At 34.8% G+C, this 19,988-nt stretch overlaps 1 protein-coding gene across 1 annotated transcript in view; it reads right to left on the bottom strand.

The window, feature by feature from the left end:
* Positions 1-658: 658 nt before the first annotated feature.
* The window catches only part of LOC119878258 (WW domain-containing adapter protein with coiled-coil-like), a 29,553-nt gene continuing 10,223 nt past the window's right edge, over positions 659-19,988 (bottom strand). Inside the window, 5 exon segments of the mRNA XM_038588928.1 lie at positions 659-846; positions 1,970-2,092; positions 3,586-3,828; positions 15,711-15,800; positions 15,803-16,018. Of these exon segments, the coding sequence (XP_038444856.1) occupies positions 683-846; positions 1,970-2,092; positions 3,586-3,828; positions 15,711-15,800; positions 15,803-16,018 (836 nt within the window). The 3' untranslated portion in view covers positions 659-682.

Genomic DNA, 19,988 nt, shown 5'->3' with positions numbered 1-19,988 from the left:
TAAATTCTGATTCCACCACAAAAACTGGATTTAACTGAAGGCTTAATTCTCTTATCTATTAAATGAAGCAAATAGTAGTTGATTCTCATGATGTGAAGTTAAATATAATACTATTAAGCTCTTAGCACAGAAATGGATTCATTTCTAAAATAAAAGTATGGGAGGAAAGCCACTGGAAAACAGGTTATATCTTTTAAAAAGTTAAAAAACTCTACAAATATTAAGACAATTATTTTATCCTTCTTTATCCCACTCTTCCTCCAGGTCACAAATCTCAGCCAGTAAGAGAAAACAATCAGCGTATAAAAGTAACACATATGATGGGGGTGCCTAGGTGGCTCAGTCAGTTATGTGTCTGACTTCCCGGTACTAGGATCAAGCCGCCAGTGAGCTCCCAGCTCAGCAAGGGGTCTGCTTCTCCCTCTGCCCTCCCCCCCCCATGCCCTCTCTGTAAATAAATAAATATAATTTTTAATTAAAAAAATGTTTAAAAGTAGCATAGATGCAACTCCCTCTAGAGTCCTCAATTTACTGAGACTAACCTGCATCTAAGCTGACCCATCATTCACTCCACCACTACTACACGTTCTCAAAGAGGGCTTTTCCTACAATAGAGAGTCTAAAACATTAAACTTGTTTTTCCAGAAGTGAGTGCTTTCGTGCTTTCTTTTCCAAATTTCCCTCAAAAGCAACATACCTTTGGCTGTGATGAAACAGGAGGAGTACTAATCAAAGGTTTGATAGGGACTGTGTTAGTCTGAGGTGTGCTTATTCTTGGAGACACATACGATCTTGGGGATGATGCATCAGAAGTTAAAGACATTGGAGACTGATTAGATGGCTGAGCTGTGAAAAAGTAAAGCAATTAATTAATTCCAAATAAACCAAAACTTCCGTAATATATATGTAGAGGTCTTTCCATCCCTCTACATGCCCCCTGAACACCAGACAGAACACTTAACTGTTTAAAGTCAGAATCTGAAATACTCACTGGAGTCACGGACTAAAAACGAGCTGTGAATTAGAGAAGCACATCCAATGTATGCCTCCTCCAACCTGTTTTTTAGGCTGAAGCAAGAAGGTAAGCCTGAACTATTCTCACATGGAAGGCATCCTCACCATTCTTATTTGTTCTTTCTTATTCTATATTTAGGCCTGGTTATACCCCTTTATCTCCTGCCTCATGAGGATAACCAGAGAGTTAAGTCTTTGCACTATTATATTTCAATTTCAGAATAAGTGTTTCTGCTCAGTTTATTAGTTTTCAGAATTGGGGCAGGGGGACAAGTCAAAGTGACCAATTCATTTCTTCTTTGTTCCTATATATGCCTCTTTCCATTGGATGTTTCATGGAGAAGAGAAATAGGTAATTTAAGACAGGACTTGAGCATTTCTGTATCCTGTGGTCAGTCAAAAATCATTAAACATCAAATGTGAACCAAACCAACACTTAAAATATATTCAATGTTTCAAAAATTGAGGACCTATCAGTTTACACTCAGCTTTATATCAGTTTACACTCAGCTTTAGAGTACATTGACAACTTAAAGTCTGAATTAAATATGTATTACAGATTTAATGGCAATACTGGAAGATAAATGTCAATGTTTGCCTCATCTGGAAAAAAAAATACTGTATATACTAGTGTTAGAAAAAAAAATCATCAAACATCGGGGTGTTTGAGTGGCTCAATAGATTGGGCATCTGCCTTCTGCTCAGGTCATGGTCTCAGGGTCCCAGGATTGAGCCCCACATTGGGCTCCCTGCTCAGCAGAAAGTCTGTTTCTCCCCGCCCTCATGTACATTCTCTCAAATAAATAAATAAATAAAATTAAAAACAAATTACAGGATCCTGTAAAACAAACATCAAATTGTTATAGCTAGTCTCTTCAGAAACCAAAAAGTTTTACCATGAACCCCCTGCTCCAAATTAATATACAATTCTCACAATACCTAAGAAAATGAATACCTTGTGTAGAGAGCTGAGCAGCTTGAGAAATCAAAGAAGTTATGTTGAAAGCAGATGGTCCAGCAGTAAGAAACTTATGAATTATAGACTGCAATGAGGCTTGTGTCACAGCTGCTGTAAGAACTAAACACATATCTTAAATTAAAATAAAAACATAGTGGCACAGTATGGTATTAGTAACAACTTGAAAACTAAAAAAACCCCAAAGAAACTGCAGTGTTTCAAACTAGAACTCTCAAAATAAAAATCTGTAAGATGGTAATAAAATGGGTCCAGAGATAGGAAATGATCAGAGGTAGAAGAAATTTAATGGTTTTTTTTTTGTAAAGGAAAACAGTAGTTTTCCTTTGCATTAAAATTTGTGTTCAATTTAAGAAACTCCGGAGACTTTTTAAAAACAGTAAAGAGTGTTCCCTGGAAATTCTGATTATACCAGAAATCTATTCATTAATAGCTAAAGGGCTTTTGTAGGTTACCTGAAATTAAAAAGATAAAGGGTAGTTATTTCATGTGAATGCTTTACTAAACAAGGTGACCATTAAAACCCTACATTAGGGCAGCCCAGGTGGCTCAGCGGTTTAGTGCCTGCCTTCAGCCCAGGGCATGATCCTGGAGACCCGGGATCGAGTCCCATGTCAGGCTCCCTGCATGGAGCCTGCTTCTCCATCTGCCTGTGTCTTTGCCTCTCTTTCTCTCTGTGCCTCTCATGAGTAAATAAATAAAATCTTTAAAAATAAAATAAAATAAAACCCTACATTAATACCCACTCCAACAATCTTTTAAAGAACAGACATTAAATAAAAGAAGCTAGGTAATTTAGGAACATCATTTATTTTCAAAGCACAAGATCCTTTATTATTGACATTTTCTTATGCTATCATCTCTTCAAACTGCTTAAAGTCCTACTTTCCCTAGTAAAACATGTACCTATCAAATAGAATGGCACAGTTATCTTAAGAGAATAAAATCAAAATGCAAGAAAGTACAGTAAGAACAAAATTATTGACCAACTAGCGTGAAATAGCTCCATTTTTAAGATAAAGGAAGAACTTAACCATTTAGCACTACTGTTAAATATATTATGTAACAATGTACACATACTGAAATGGACTATTCTAAACAGAAAATTTTAAAATGCTCTTAAGACTGTTTGAATTTGAATAGCTTGTCAATTAAAACTATATCCACTTTTATTCAGACTTCTTTGATGTTGCTAGCTAAACAGCATACTGAAAAGCAAAGTTGGAATTAACAATATGCTAGAATTTAAGTGTTTTTATATCAGTTTTTAGAAATGCTCTTTAATTAAAAAAAAAAAGACATTTATTATACACATTAAGCAGACAGAATAGCTTTATCTCCGGTAAATACCGTACACAGCAAGTCTTGAAAAATATACAGAGAAAAAAAAAAAAAAAAAATATACAGGAAAAATCCAAGTACTACTAACTTAATTACAATACCAAAGGTTTTCAACAACCATGAGGTTATGATATGAATTTCAAAGAATGACGCTCAAATGTGAATTTCAAAATGAAACAAAAGACCACTCCTAAATTGGGGAATTTACTAACGACACGAAGCAAATAATAATAATAAAACTGTTACCAATTTACCTTCATTTATTTTGGATATGTCCACATTAGAATTATTAAGTTGCAGCGTGGCTTGCAAAGCAGGAAGCAGCTGTCTGAGAAGGTTGGGGTCCTGAAGTAATGGAGGTATCGGTGACTGTGGAACAGGAGAAACAGGGATTGCTGACGCAGATGTTGGAGGTGCAGATGTGGGATTCAGTCCAGAGGCAGAGGATGTGGAAGGAGTTGTGCAAGAATGTGATACAGATTTGCCTGGTGCAGACTCTAAGTAAAAAGGAGATAACAAGGCTGAAAAAAAACTACTTGGAGAAAACTAGAACCAACATCGAAAGAGCAACTTTCATGTGCCAAACACCAAAAAAAACTACTTGGAGAAAACTAGAACCAACATCGAAAGAGCAACTTTCATGTGCCAAACACCCAACTCAAGTAATTTCATTCCATCTTCCCAAGGTGACACAGGGAGGGGGCTCAGTAAAGATCTACCTACTTAGAATAATAGGGTTAAGTATTTTTATATCCCAATTTCACAGGTGAGAAAACTAAACAAGAAAGATTATGTAACTTGCTTGAAATCACAAAACTTGGTAAAGCAGTGATTCTGCTATATTCATGTCTGATTCTAAAAGTCTCATGTTCTGTTTACTGGTAATGCTGTTTCAAACACAGTTATGTATTAACTACACGTTCAAATAAGCTTCTATTAAGATAAAGGTACAATACAATTCTCCTGGACTTAATTTAAGGTGAAAATGTTTATGACCACAGTAAGAGCCCTCCAAAACATGACAATGACCAGAAAACAAATCAGGATTTAACACCATGGCGAGCACCTCCAATATAGGCTACAGATCAGAAGAATGAAACTCCAACTTTGAACTTTCATACTTAACAATTGAGTTTCCAGATTACATACTTTCCTTCTATAAATATATCTATTTGTCACATTTAAAACTTATTAGCACTAGAAATGATGCTTTTTTAATAGCAACCCATCCACAATACATATATTCAGTATTTTAAATAGACCAAAATAAATAAATAAATAAAACATGCACGGAAAATGGTCATTATCTGAAAGCTATAATTGCAAATTACATATATAGAGTCAATGCAATCGCAATCAAAACTCCAAAAGCATTTTTGGCAGTATTTGAGAAGTTGATTCTATTAACTTATTTGAAAAAGGTAAGGGCTAGTACGGCCATGAAGTTCATGAAAAAAAAAAGAACACAGCTAGTGAAATGTGTCTTGCCAGTAAAAAACTCACAATTGAAAGAAAACCAATATAAGGTCGATTAAACTTCTGTTATGTGTCTTTAGAACTAGAAGATGAAAACAAGAAGGTATCTTTGACATCTAGATGCAGAAAACTACAAAAAGCAAACCAATTACATTCAAAGCACAGATAAGTATTCTAAGGAACTCCTATAATCAGAAAAGACAAACTACACGAAAGAAAAATGAACAAAAGATGAAATAAAGACATTTCCCAGAAGAAACTGGAATGGCTTTACAATTTTTATAATAATACAATGCTTGTTTCTATTTTAGCACAAAACTAGAAACAAACTAAATGTTCACCAACAGAAAGATGAACACTGTACTTTCATACCATGGAATATTACTAATATAATAACTTTAAAGAAAGAAAAAAAGAGGAACAGAGGACCTCTGGATAAAAATATTAAAACAACTAATCAAGATGTTCATGCATATGCTTACAATACTGGCCTAAATATGAAGATTTGCTAAAAATCTTTAATTTTCCATACACACCTATTTCTTGAAGATTTTCAAGTTTGTGTGTATATATATATATATATCTCCCAAATTAAGACTATTATATGACGTATAAAAGTTGCAGGAATACTGCATCTGAATATTACACTGCTACCTAGTAACTGCAAATCCTCATTTCCAATTCTAAGAACTAAACATTTATTAATCTTCATGTCCCCACAGAAGCTGGGAATTACTAGTAAACCTGTCAGTTCTTACATTTATGATGACAGTTTTCTCCAGATCATACTCCTTAAGGGTCAGCTTAGGGGCCATTCCTGATTAATGTTTAAAATGAAAACAAGTTCTTGCATTTTTACTTTCTGCATGACCATCAAATTAGTGCTTACATACCTCTGAAATGATCCTTACTCTTTTGTTACTTTTATTGGTGGCTTTCTTCTGTTTTTTTAACGTATTCTGATGCTGCTTCAATCTATCCACACATTTTTAAAATAAGCACAGCTTAAAAAACTCTTGAGTGCTGCCCTTTAATCCAAAAAGAAAGGAAACACCCCAGAAAAGAAAAACTATACATATTTACCATAAAGAAATAAAGTAACAAAAACTAAATATCCTTAACTCTTAGTTTTAAGTAAGTTTGTTACTCTAAGATAAATTTCTTTTGAAGTTCTGTCAAAGAAGATCACTGAAGAGTAGTATGGAAACCAGTGATCCTGCTTAATATCTAGGAGACCCTTGAACAGGCAACATCTTTAAAGGCCAGAATTTTTCTATTAAAAGGTTTGAGTATCAGTTTTTCAGCAGAAAGCTTATCAGAATTATCTATAAAGCTAAAAACAAACCCAAAAACAAAACAGATACCTGGGCTCCACTCTAATGAACCTGGGGAGGCCCAGGCATATGTTGAAGTTGTAAGAATTCTATAGGTGATTCTGACACCCTAGTTGATTCTGAAAAAAACAGGTTTAGAGCTTTCAAGTTGCTTTTCACCTTAAAACCAAAGGAAACAAAACCAAAACAAAGCAGCATAGCACAAAGGTACAGGAGTGAGTGGAATTAAGGATAAGATGCAAGACAGAAAAGCTAAATCATTTTTCCCAGGTAGGTCTCCTATTTTTTCCATTGAGGTATAACAGACATACAACATTCTAGTAGTGTCAGGTGTTCAACATTCTTATCTATATATACTGCAAAATGATCTCCAAACAGTTACAAAATTATTTTCTTGCTATGAGAACTTTCAAGACTTAGTTGAAAATAATGCAACAGTATTATTATGCACATTATGTCCCCATTGCTTTATAACTGGAAGTTTGTATCTTCTGACTTCCTTCACTTATTTCGTCCCAGCAACCACCAAGCTGTGTGCTCTGTATCTATACACTTGGTTTTGGTTTTTTAGACTCTTCACATATATAAGTATTTCCACACTATTTTAATAATAGCTCCACTCACCTTGTCTCCCTATAAAGACACATCCATACAGAATGCTCCTTCCAAAACATGTTAACATGTTAAACATTTTACATTATTACTTTCCTCAATCCTATATATATAACTGAGAACAATGTACTGAGTTAATAATATAAATATTGGATCCCTGGGTGGCGCAGCGGTTTTGGCGCCTGCCTTTGGCCCAGGGTGCGATCCTGGAGACCCAGGATCGAATCCCACATCAGGCTCCCGGTGCATGGAGCCTGCTTCTCCCCTCTGCCTGTGTCTATGCCTCTCTCTCTCTCTCTCTCGTGACTATCATACATAAATAAAAATTAAAAAAAAATTTAATAATATAAATATAAATGCTACTCTGTAAGGTAGTCTTAAAATATTACTAAAGAAAGGTATTGGTTGGGTACCTCTCCTGTGTTTTGAATGCCCTAAAAGAGATTCTATTAACGTTACCCAGTATCTTCTATTATATAGTTTATTGTCTTTCCTTTCTTGCAGAACTTTAACAACTTCAGTAGGGGGATTTTGTTGTATTTATCTCTATAGCCCTGGTACGAGAGGACATGACACCAAGATGGCATCAACATGTACTTGTTGAATGGGTACCTGATCCTGCAGTAAGGCCCAGGTCCACGTACATGCATTCTCCCTCTAATCTCTAAGTATAGAATTTATGATAATACGGAGGAAAGTCTAAGATCTCCATCCTAAATAACTGACAATTACAGCTTTATGCTACTTTCATAAAAGTAAGGAACTATATGTAGTCTTAGAGATAAATTTAACTTATTTAAGCTTATTTTAAATAACCCTATAAAATACTCAACCTTTCTTTTTAAAAAACACAGAGAGGAAATGGAACTATTTGGAATAAACAGTAATGTCATCAATATATATTTTTATCAAACTAAACAAATTAAAAACTTGGGTCTTTCAAAATAAAGACCAAGAAGTAAATGTAGGTAAAAGAACAGTTTTTGCATTACAAAGCCCATTTCTATAGGCTCTTCCACTTTTAAAGAATATCATCCTCCAGTCTCATTCCTTAAATGTAAACTCTCCCCAAGCAAATCTAGGTTCCTTTGAGCATTTTTTTCAATCTCTTACACAACCTATTTTAAACTTAAACTAAGTCACTTTCCCTTCTGATTATTTCTAAGACTTACAGATCTCTAACCAACTCTTTACTATAAACTTTTAAAATTTTATCCTCTCATTTTTGGTTATATATGCTTTGACAAAATTTTTCTTTCCCTTATACTTGTATGAATTATTCACTTACATTTCCAATGCTTACCAGTAGGGGCATAATCTACTAAAGGACTAAACTTCAGAGTCACCTAAAAATCTGTTACTATACCCTAATTCTTTTATGGTTTTAAAGTTAATATTCACCTCTTCTAAATCTAGGCCCCCCATCCAAAATATCCAAGAGCATAAACCAAAGTCAAAATCTATTTTTGACCTACATTTTTCTGGCACGCCAAATAATTCCTTCTAGATCTACAATAAGATCTAAAGACACTGCACTTAAAAAGGGTAAAAGGTACCATACTACATTTCTAATCATTTAATTTCCTCTGATGCTTGGAGAGTGCTGTAATAATATTCAGGGGAACATGTGAACAAAGCTCAAACTACTGTTGCAAGAAGGGCAGTTTGTTTTGTTCTGTTTTGTAGTAATGGTGTTACACTGAAGATTACAACATGGGAAGTTACAAGGAAACAAAGTATTCAAAAGTAGTAGGAAAAAAATGTAATAATAAGGTACCTAGGTGGCAGTAACCTGGTATATAATCTGTGATTTTCACTTATTTTTAATTTGATAATTCATGAATATGTTAAATCACATATCCACCCAGAACCTTTTCTATGCATTTTACAAACGTACAGAAATATGGTGATGTAAAATATGTTAAGATATATTTTTGCACCTTGCTTTTTTATTCAACTGAGGAAATCTTTATGCTATACATGTAAAGGATAAACATACTCTGAAATTTATTCATGAGAGACACAGAAGAGAGGCAGAGACACAGGCAGAGGGAGAAGAAGCAGGCTCCTCGCAGGGAGCCTGATGTGGGACTTGATCCAGATCCCGGGGGTCACGATCTGAGCCGAAGCAGGTGCCCAACCATGAGCCACCCCAAGCATCCCCGTATTGAAACTTTTAACAGATTTTATTAAAGGGATTCCTCTAATAACTGACATACACATTCCCACCAATTGTGCTTCCCCACATCCAGCTGTTAACTGTCACTAATCTTAAAGGTGAAAAATCTTATTTTAATCTTAATTTCCAATATGCACTGATAATCTTTCTCTTGAAATTTTTTAGCCTGCTAAAATATATATAACATAAAACTTACTACTTTAACTACTTTCTAGGTTTACAACTCAGGGCCATTAAGTATTTACAAACTGTTGTGCAAACATCACATAGCACTATCCATCTCCAAAACCTTTTCATCTCTCCAAACAGAAATTCTGTCACCAATTAAACAAGGGCTCATCATCCCACTCCTTAGTAGCCACTATACTACCTCCTTTCAGCATAAGGTCTTCAATTTCATCTATGTCACAGCAGCATGCGTCAGAATTTCCTTCCTTTTTAAGGCTGTATGTCTAGCTAATATATATTTTTAAAACCTGTAACAGCTGATGGACACCTGAACCATTTCCATCTTTTGGCTATTTTAAATAACAATGGTACAAATATCAGTGTATAACCACCGGTTTTGATTCCCTGGCTTTCAATTCTTCTGGTTATATATCCAAGCACAGAATGGTTTGATCCTATGGTAATTCTAGGTTTCATTTTTTGAGGAACTGCTAAACTGTATTCCACAGGAGCTGCATCATTTGCATTCCTAGAAGCAATGTACAAGAGGTCTTAAAAAATAAAAATAAAAAAAAGAGGTCTAATTTTTCCCACATCCTCAAAAACATTTATTTTCATTGATGTTTGTTTTCATAATAATCATCCTATGGGTGTGAAATGTTTTTTTACTGTAGTTTTGATTGCTTTCCCTGATGCTGAATGCCTTATGTGCTTATGGCTGGCCTTGGAGAACACGTCTATTCAAGTCCTTTGCCCATTTTTGAGCTAGCTTGTTTCATTTAATTGCTCAGTTATAGGATTTCATATATTCTAGATATTAATCCTTTACTGGATATAGGATTTACAATTTATTTCCTCCTACTGTATGGGTTGCCTTTTGACTCTAGAGTGCCCTCTGATGCACAAAAGCTTTTAATACTGATGAAGTCCGTTTTTATCTTTTTCCTTCGTTGCCTGTGCTTTTTGTGTCACATCTAAGAAATCACTACCAAATCCAACGTCACACAAATTTTCACCCGTTTCCTTCTTAGAGTTTTTATAGTTTCAGCTCCTAACTTTAGGTATTTGATCCATTTTGAGTTAACTTTTATAGCTGTAAGCCAAGGCTGGCAATTTTAATTTCCTCTTCTATAACTGCTTGTTCATATCTACTGCTTATTTTTTCTATTAGATTGTCTTTTTTCCTACTGTTTTGACGTATTCTTAATGAATCCTTAACATATTGCTATACGTGTTGCAAGTATTTTCTACCAATTTGAGATATGTCTTGTGTTTAAATTTATCAACATTTTTTTTTAAAAGGCAAAGGCAATACTGGATCTTGATTTAAAAAGCCCTTCCCCACCCTCAAATTATAAATAGTATATTCTTTCATCACAGCTATTCCCCCTGTCCCATTGTTAAAAGTGCCATCTTAGATAACTAGCATAATTTTAAAGTTATCGACTAATACAGACTAAATTCTTCTACTAACGTATTCAGTTATTCAACAAAATTTGAATCATGGGGGGCCTGCATGGCTCAGTTAGTTGAATGCCTGCCTTTGGCTTAGGTCATGATCCCAGAGCCCTGGGACCTCGCCCCTGCATCCCTGCATCAGGTCTCCTGCTTGGTGGGGGTTGTTCTCTTCCCCTGCTTGTGCTCTTTTTACTCCGTCAAATAAATTTTTTTAAAATCTTAAAAAAAATTTGAGTCACTAACACATCTGTAACCAGTTTTCCTAATTTTCATGAAGAGTTTAGTATTCCTAAAAAATTATTATAAAGTTAAAGCAAAGATGTGAGGGCTGAACATGGCCCCACTCAAGTTACGTTAATGACCTACTACACTAGCTTATAAAAGCTAGTACTGCCTAATGCATACTGAAATCTTCAGGTTCATTTTAATATTTCACTCAGTCTACATACCATCAAGACACAAAAGCAAAGTTTATTCAAGTGACTCACACCTCACCTTAATGACTAATCCCCCCTCCCGTTAGATTGAGTGCGGAATTAAGTAACCACATTAAGGATTTAGATGCAAACTAGCCCTCAGCAAGATTAGCATTACTCAATGAATAGGTCTGCTTCTTTGGTTATTTTGCCTTACTTTTCAAGTTTGTTTATGCTAATAAATCAATACTCTAAAATTACTAAGTAAGAAACTTATTAATTAGGTCATTAAACTCCTCTCACTCTGGCGTTATGGCCAAAGCAATGGTTTCCTGCCTATTTTGTCATTTCATGATCTGGAAGAAAGGGTAGAGTTAGATACAATTTAGAACAGTCTATGGGCGACTGAAGAGGCTCCTGGATGACTTCTCATCCAGGTTCCAGTTTCCAACTCCTGGTTTTGGCTCAAGCTCCTTGTTCAGGCTCTGCACTATGCTCTGTAGGAAGTCTGCTAGAGATTCTTCTCCCTCTCCCCGTTAGTCCCCAGTTCATATTCTCTCTCTTGCACTGTATATAATAAATAATATATATATACATATACTATATATGAGGAGATGGTTAATGGGATACCAACTGATAAAACCAAGTTTTAGGTGTTTAAGTATATCATTGTCTCTATCACTTCTGTTATATGGTTGTCCAATAAGTAATATGCCAAGAGATGTTTCAAATGTTATCCTAAACAACAAATACAGATCTAAAGAGATGCCTGACCTTGTTTCACCCTACCTAACACAGGATTGTTTCCTACAAAACCAGAGCTTCAGATTTCACACTCTGTCTCTCAAGCAAGCACAGACTTTGAATTTATCCTTTAAATTAATTAATTTAGTTGCTTCTTCTCAAAAGGCACCACTGGCATTAAACAGATCTAAATCTTTTAGGTTTACAACAATTATAATACTCTTCTTTTCTCCAAATACATTTCTAAAACCATGAACTACTGTAAGTGCTTTCCAAGCCCTTAACCACACACCATTACCATTCTCTGTTACTTATCCATCTACAAGTATTGATGGTCTATTATTTTTTCCAGAACTAGGGATAGAGCAGTGGGTCATAATGACAAAGATCTTGCTATTATTTAACACAGCATCTTACCATGGACACCCCCAGATAGAGCCTAGCCATACTATTAGCACTTACAACCAAGAGTCCAAAAGTCTGATATTACCCAATCATCAGCCTTTTAATATAAATTATTTGTTAAGGAAAACTCAAACAAGGAAATCAGTATATTGATAACAGTCAAAAAAGGCTTATACTTAAAGAACATGGATGTGCCTGAGAGAAAATAAATATTTCAAATTAATGGACACTTCACAAATTTAGACCAACTAATGAACAGTTTGAAAATAGTAGTCTTCATTTATACACAAGGAATACTTGGGAAAATTATACAATTTTTCCTATTTCAATAGTCAACTGCAAGGTAACCAAGTTTCTTCCTGTAAGTTTAAAATTACCATATGTAAAAGTTTTAGAAAAAGTTTGTGATTAGCAAATATACTTTGTAGTATTAAAATGGAATCATCTAGGATTTGTTACCAATTTTTAATTACTGGGGTTCAAATTAATATAGATTTGTGTCTTTCGTTACCCTAGGGTTTTTATGGAAATAACATGAATTTTGGAGAAGCTGCCTCTAACATCATGTACTTAAACAGTGGCAATGTTCAGGGTCTTCTTATCTAAAAGATACACCATCTTTGCAATACTGTCTTAAAAAATAAACTAAAATATGTAGTAAACACTTAGCACCAAGCCTGGTACACAGTTAATTTTTAATGGTATTTGGACAGCCCTGGTGGCTCAGTGGTTTAGCGCAGAATTCAGCCCAGAGCGTGGTCCTGGAGACCCCGGATTGAGTCCCACGTCGGGCTCCCTGCATGGAGCCTGCTTCTCCCTCTGCCTGTGTCTGTGCACCCCCCACCCTCTCTCGCTCTCTCATGAATAAATAAATATTTAGAAGAAATTTTTTAATGATATTTTAAAAATTTGTCAGGAATGGTGAAGCATGGAGGGAGAAGGTAGTATAGGTGAACCAAGTTCAACATGTAATTAATACCTAACTCTAAACAGTTTAATTAAGTCAACTAAAATTACAATATGATAGGTGCTATAATAATAAATAAATATAACAGGGAGAGGTTTGGGAAACACAGACTGAGAGAGCATAACTGACGCTGAGAACCCAAGGGCATTGGAGCTGCCTCTTAAAGAGCTCGGACAGGATGGAATGTTAGAGCATGTCCTTTTTCAGCGAAAGCTCACAACAAGAATGGATATAACATGCCCAGGATATAACAGGCTGCAAGCAGACTGTCAGGCACTAAGAAGTATGGACGTATCCTGTGGATAATGGAAAAGTATTAGAAGTAACACAATCCAATCTAAATTTTATAATGAAACAACTGTCAGTGAATAGTGTGGATGGAAGGATGCAGAACAGTTATTAGAAGGCTTTTTCAAGAGAGATGCCTGGAGTTTCCATAGTAGTGGCGACAACCAGAGAAAGGATAGAGAAGGCGGAATCCAAGATCTGCTGACAGGTCAGTAGACAGAGATGAGGACCAATTCTAAAGAACAAGAACAGTTGGGAGGACAGTGTAGTTACTTACCAAGAATCTGAGAATAAGCTGTGGGGAAAGGGAGGCATTTGGGACACAACAAGTCCTTATTGAAATAAAGCAGATAAAAGGTAGGAGTCAGAAATAAAGATTTGGGAGTCACTTTTGTAGATAAGACTGCCTGGCAAAAGAGAACATACTGAGCAAGAAAAAAAGAAAACAGTAAAAGGATGAACAATACTGGTTATTTAGGGGGCAAGAAGAGAACTAGAATATTGAAAAATAGCATTATTCCAGAAGCCAGTGATGGAAAGAATTTCAAAAGGAGGGTAAGAGCTAAGAATTAAATTAACAAGAGAGAAATGACATAAAGATATTTTTTTTAAAAAAAGATTCTATTTATTTGAGATTTTAAAAAGGTGTGAGAGAAAAAAAAAAAAGGTGTGAGAGACAGAGGGAGAGCACAAGTAGGGAGGAGGGGCAGAGGGACAGGGACATGCAGGCTCCCTGCTGAGCAGGGAGATGGTTGCAGGGCTCAATCCCAAAACCCTGGGATCATGACCTGAACCAAAGGCATTTAACTGAGTCACTCAGGCACCCCAAGATAAAGACTTTAAAAGGCCACAGGATTTAATGATTTTTAAAAGAATTTCTGTGACTAAATAATCAAAATTATAAAAATTGAAAAAACCGTTAACATCCTTTAGAAAGTACTACCACATTAACAATTACTGCATTAATTCAGATTTCATCCCTCAAGAATTCTCTTTACAAATTTAATTCTGCATCAGGGTAAATATGACTTCAACATATGGATTTTGGGTACAAATTATCTTAGGGAATCTGACAACATTTGGGACGATCTGTTTATGATGCATTAAGCACCAGATGATAAAAGTACGTGGCTTATTTATTTATTTATTTAAAGATTTTATTTATTCATCAGAGAGAGAGAGAGAGAGAGAGAGGCAGAGACACAGGCAGAGGGAGAAACAGGCTCCATGCTGGGAGTCTGACGTGGGACTCGATCCCGGGTCTCCAGGATCACACCCTGGGCCGAAGGCAGCGCTAAACCGCTGAGCCACCCGGGCGGCCCAAAGTACGTGGTTTAAATATGGAATGAGTACTTACAGAAGAAATTCAAATAACATGCATAAAAGAAAACAAGCAGCAAAGAAATCTATGAGAACCCTTTGTAAGCAAATTAAATCAATGTGAAATAATGAATCAAACCATAGATTAAAAGCTTAAAGACTCATTAGCTCCCTGTAACATCTCTTAAACCCACAGGACGTTTAAAAGTTTCTCAGAATTTACTCATGCTAATCTGCTAATTAGGCTGCTAATGGGTCTGCCTATAATTTATTTGCCTATTGTCTTTTAATTTCCTTCATTTCTTAAAACACATTATAATGTGTTAAGTTTAGAATTGTGAGTGGTCTGTGCAAATAAACTTATTATCTCATCACTCTGCTTCTGTTGTATGTTATCTCCTGAGTAGTTGTAGCCACAATTTTTCTCCTTTAACATGCTACGGTTATCAGCACTGAGCTGGATAAACACAATTGGAGTTCTGAAGTTAACTTCTACCCTTCAGATTTAAGTTCTAATTCAGACTTTAAGACTCTTTGTCTTCTTCTGGCCCAGGACACAGTTTTCTTATTCACAAACTGAAACCAATAGTTGCATGTTGTGCAGAAATAACAGGTTTTAAAAGGTCTCTATTCATATCAAATTTTAATTAACAGAAAATTGAGACAATATCTCAACTAAACCATCATGACAATTATCACAAAAAACAAAAATTACTTTTACACAAATATGATGGGACAGTCCTTTGACTTTAAAACCATTACTAACTTATAAATTAATAAGCACTTGACTTCGAAGTGTCAAAGGCAAAACAGCTAAGGCTTAGTAATTAAAATTAAAAGAAAAAGCTAAATATGGCTAACTCTAGACCTAAATCTACGCAGTAACATTTAAAAGACTTTTAAAAAGAATTTATAATTAAGAGTCTTATTCAAGCTAATGGAGATACTGTAATATAATAAAAAAAACTCAATCTACAGTTCCAACGTGCAGCATCTAGTAATAATGGCATACCTTTTCTTTCTGTTTTCTGTGCAGGGACAGAAGATGTGGGTGTAGGCAGTTTTGATAAAGTAGATGCTCCATTAGCATCAAATGATTTCTTGGCTGGTGATCAGACTGTAGCGTAAATGGACTAGAAGGAAGAGTGCTTGGGGTAGCAGTTGGATGAACCACTGGTTTGATGGGGTGCTGTACTGGCGTAGAACTACTGTGAGTCTCTGCTCTTGGCAGTCTGTAGTCTCTGTCATTGTGTCTGCTTGTTTGAGACAAAATATTCTGTGGGAGCAAACTACTGGCATCACTGGAATGCTTGTCTTCCACTTTAGTTCACAGTTCGAAAAAGAGATGTTGGAATGACAGAAGGGGGAAGAAAAAAGATTACGTTAGAATCCTGTCTATAACATCAGCTAATTTAGCAACATACTTATATCTTGTTATAAAACTGCAAGCCCAGTTAGTATCTGCAGTTTTACCACCAGCAAATACTGAAAGAGGATATTTAGCCTCAACTCTAAGTAATCTATAGTCAGATTTCAAAATGAGCTATGAGCTTTTGGGGATTCTTTAGAACCAACACCACAATTCAAACAAAACACTGGAAAAAAAAAAAAAACAAACAGTCCATATATGGAGTTTTAACGTTTCACTCAAATGAAAAATTTTTAAAGTATTTTAAAAATATAAAAAAGCAAATGGTCCATTCTTTTAAAATATGGGCCATGGGTTCTAATAATTGAATTATCCACAGTGGTTCAACTGCAAAGGAATATTAGCTTTATTAGCCTGATTTTTCTGAATACTGAAGTAGCTAATTAGTGGTCTCTAAAGTAGTTTGTGCTAGGGCTTTAAATGGGACCGGCTGAATTTATGATGAACTGTGCAATCAGTAATTAAATCAGTTCATATTTTTGAAAATGCTAACAATACAAGTTAGTAATAAGCTCAAGTTATAGATAATGCTATCTGAAAACAGAGAAGGCCTACATCCAGCAGCATAGTCAGAAAAATCTACTTGCTATTACCAGTTATATTAAAAACATCCTCTTCCAATTTGGTCACAAAACATTTAAACCTCAGAAATACTTCTGCTTCCACAAAAAAATAAGGAAAATTCCAATCTTGATAAAATTTATCAAAAAATCTCTAACCAAAATTATAAGTCTAATCAATAACTGAAACTTAAAACAACTTTCAAGTAGAGAAATATCTTAAGATTCAAGCACATATGTAATAATAATATTACCAAAAGATGCCCTCCCCATTGAGTATTTTAGGTTTTTTTTCCCAATTCATGGTTCCTCTGAATCTAGAAACCAAGACAGCACAAAGAAGGAAGTATGCTTAAACTACAAGTCAGTTTCCAAACCTTCAGCGTACAACTCCTACATGTTATACTAAACAGAATGTACTGGCTACTGCCAAAAAGCTTTAGTTATATCAAAACACAAAGTCTTTGACTTAATAAATGAAATTCAGTGTTGTAAGTTACACATATATTAACCTTAACAGAAAAAGGTGAACAGATTGAGCTAATCACAGCAAAATACAAACATCTGTTGCATGATATTAACTCATCAGTAAACTATCCATTTGCATGCACAAGGAACTTAAATTTTATTCTACAATTTCTTCCTGAAAAGAATACTGCTACAACAGAAACGTTTAGGAATAAAACAGAAATAATACCATACCCAATTCCCACCAATCCTGTCACTTGATTACCAATAACTTTTATTTCCTGGACACCAAGAAAAAATCTCACTTCTGTAAGACTAGAGTCAAAGAGTATCAAGCAAATGTATTCAGATGAAAATTAAAGTTGATACTTCTTCAGACACTTGTAAGCTTTACAGTGGCAGCAGCATTATAGGAACTAAGGAAGCTGTAGCTACAACAGCTTTCTATGATTCACAACTCTAGACGAAACAGTTAACATGGTGACTTTACTTGCACACCGCCTCCACAACAAAGACATTTGGCAAATGTAAGGAGACATTCTTGGTTATCACAACTTGGAAGAGAGGAGGTGTGCTACTGGCATCTAGCATGTAGAGGCCAGGTACAGTACTCTATGTCCTAAGACACAGGACAGCAACCCACAACAAAGAATCACCTAACCCAAAATGTCATTGGTGCTACAGTTCAGAAACACCAAGTTAAGGTTTCTCTAAGTATAGAGCAATAATTCTGTAAGGCACAGATTAAAGACAATGAAAATAATCTAGTAGCAGTAAAACCAAATTAAAAATTTTATCCATAAAGTTTTCAAGGTCAAGTTCTAGATAACATTATTTGCTGTAGTGCATAAAATAAATTGATTTTCTACCTTTTTCTCCTTTCATATAAAATCTTTCAATCTGCCCACCCCCACCAACACGCATACCTTGTATTGGCAGTTCAAACTGCAAAGCTTTAGGTCTTACCCAACATGAACACCAATGTGCTGGACACATGGGAAAATTCTGCCAATACTTTTTGGACAGAAAAAGTTAAGCACTTAAATGACTCAATGACTTCATTACTACCACACTTAGGTATAACTCAGTTGACCAATTAAGGAAAAATAAAAAGAAATATAGCTAAGGTTTTTTTTTTTTTCTAATTATCACTTAAAACTGAAAAAGTGAGACACATGACTGTACTTCAACACACACAGAGACCTACTGACTCCTCATTTGCACTTTTAGGAATGTGACTAAGGAAGTAATGGGCAAAGATAGACATCACAGCACTGCTGACAGTAGGAAAAGGATAAAAACCACCCAAGTATCCACAGATGATTACCTATAAATGAGGGCACATCAAAAAAAAAAAAAAAAAAAAAAGGAAAACCATGTAATTTTAACACACAGGGATTTCTAAACTGACACAGAAATATTTCCTCAAAATATTAATGAACAAAAAAAGGTTAAAAATAGTAACATATAATGCCATTATGTAAAACACACACATATGTAGTTTTAATACACATTTATATACACGCAGAAAAAAGTGTATGTCCCCAAATGTTCTTGGCTCATGAAATTAAAAAAATCCCCTTTTTATTTTTTAGTAACAAACATGCTTCACTTTTGAAATTACAAAGAAAAAAGAGAAGGAACTCCTTCATTTGTGAAAGAAAAAGATGCACACAATTTAAAAACACAATTCTGATTTTATTTCCTTAAAGATGGTTTATTAGAAAGACAAAAAAACACTACTTTCACTTTCATCAATACTTCCATCAGATCTTTATTTACTTCCATTTACTTCAAGAGAGGAGAAGAGACTTAAAATGATAGGGTATTTTGGAAAGAATAAAGCTGACGCACTAGGCTATTTTTTTTCCCTCTCTGGGAACTATCACCCACTAAGTGAGAGGCCTGGCCCAAAATCTTAAAAAAAAAAAAAAAAAAAGTGACTATTTTTTTTACAACCATTTGCCACTCCTCCACCATATCTTTTCAATATCCTTCTGCAGTTTGTTCAGACAGAACTACTACAAGCTGGGTGCGGTTTTTTTTTTTTTTTTTAAACCTGGAGAGGAAAACCTTTACCTTATTTCTGATTGTTTGCAAGAAGTAACAGTTATTCAAGATATTAAGTAAAATGGAACCAGGACCCAAGTCTTCTGTCTCAAAAATAGTTTTAATTTCCTTACTTCAGTACACTAAATCATTGTTTTGTAAGAATTAAATACAATTTCACTAGTACAAAAAAATTAAATGTTCAAAGGAACATATCTTAAAAATTCAGTGAAGAATTATGTTACTTTACTATCTGCTTCATCTTAAAACTTTTCCCATCAAAAAAGCAGTACTGTCTTGCTAAGACCAAATACAACCTTCTATGTAAGTTACAGGAAGAAGATGTCCAAGAATTCCCTGAACACATCTTAAAAATTCTTCCAAATTTCAAAATCTAATAAAAGCCTAAGAAGTCTATGGTGGCATTTAAATTCTATTCTGGGCAAAAGGAAGCCACTGGGAATAGAGGACCTTTACTAAAAGCTTCAAATTCAAATTTAATTTGAATTAAGAAATAAATGCATATTACTCATATTGTCCCACTTAGACAAAATGTGACCTCAAAAACCTTTAAGGTATGCTCACAGTATAGAGATGCTATTCACATCTATGATGATGTAATCAGTTCCCAGATAAAAGGTAAAAAAGTTTCTCACTGATAAACACAAAACACCAAGAGACACTTTAATGTTACCATCTGTGTGTGGCTACAATTCAATTGTTAGATTCAAACATTCAATGAGTTTTGGAAGAAGTTTCACTGTCCAGTTTAACAGGACACAAT

The sequence above is a fragment of the Canis lupus genome, unplaced genomic scaffold (assembly GCF_011100685.1).
Source record: "Canis lupus familiaris isolate Mischka breed German Shepherd unplaced genomic scaffold, alternate assembly UU_Cfam_GSD_1.0 chrUn_S130H290, whole genome shotgun sequence".
Classification (NCBI taxonomy): Eukaryota; Metazoa; Chordata; class Mammalia; order Carnivora; family Canidae; genus Canis; species Canis lupus.
The sequence above is the reverse complement of the archived record's forward strand: the minus strand, read 5'-3'. Positions and strand labels throughout refer to the sequence as shown.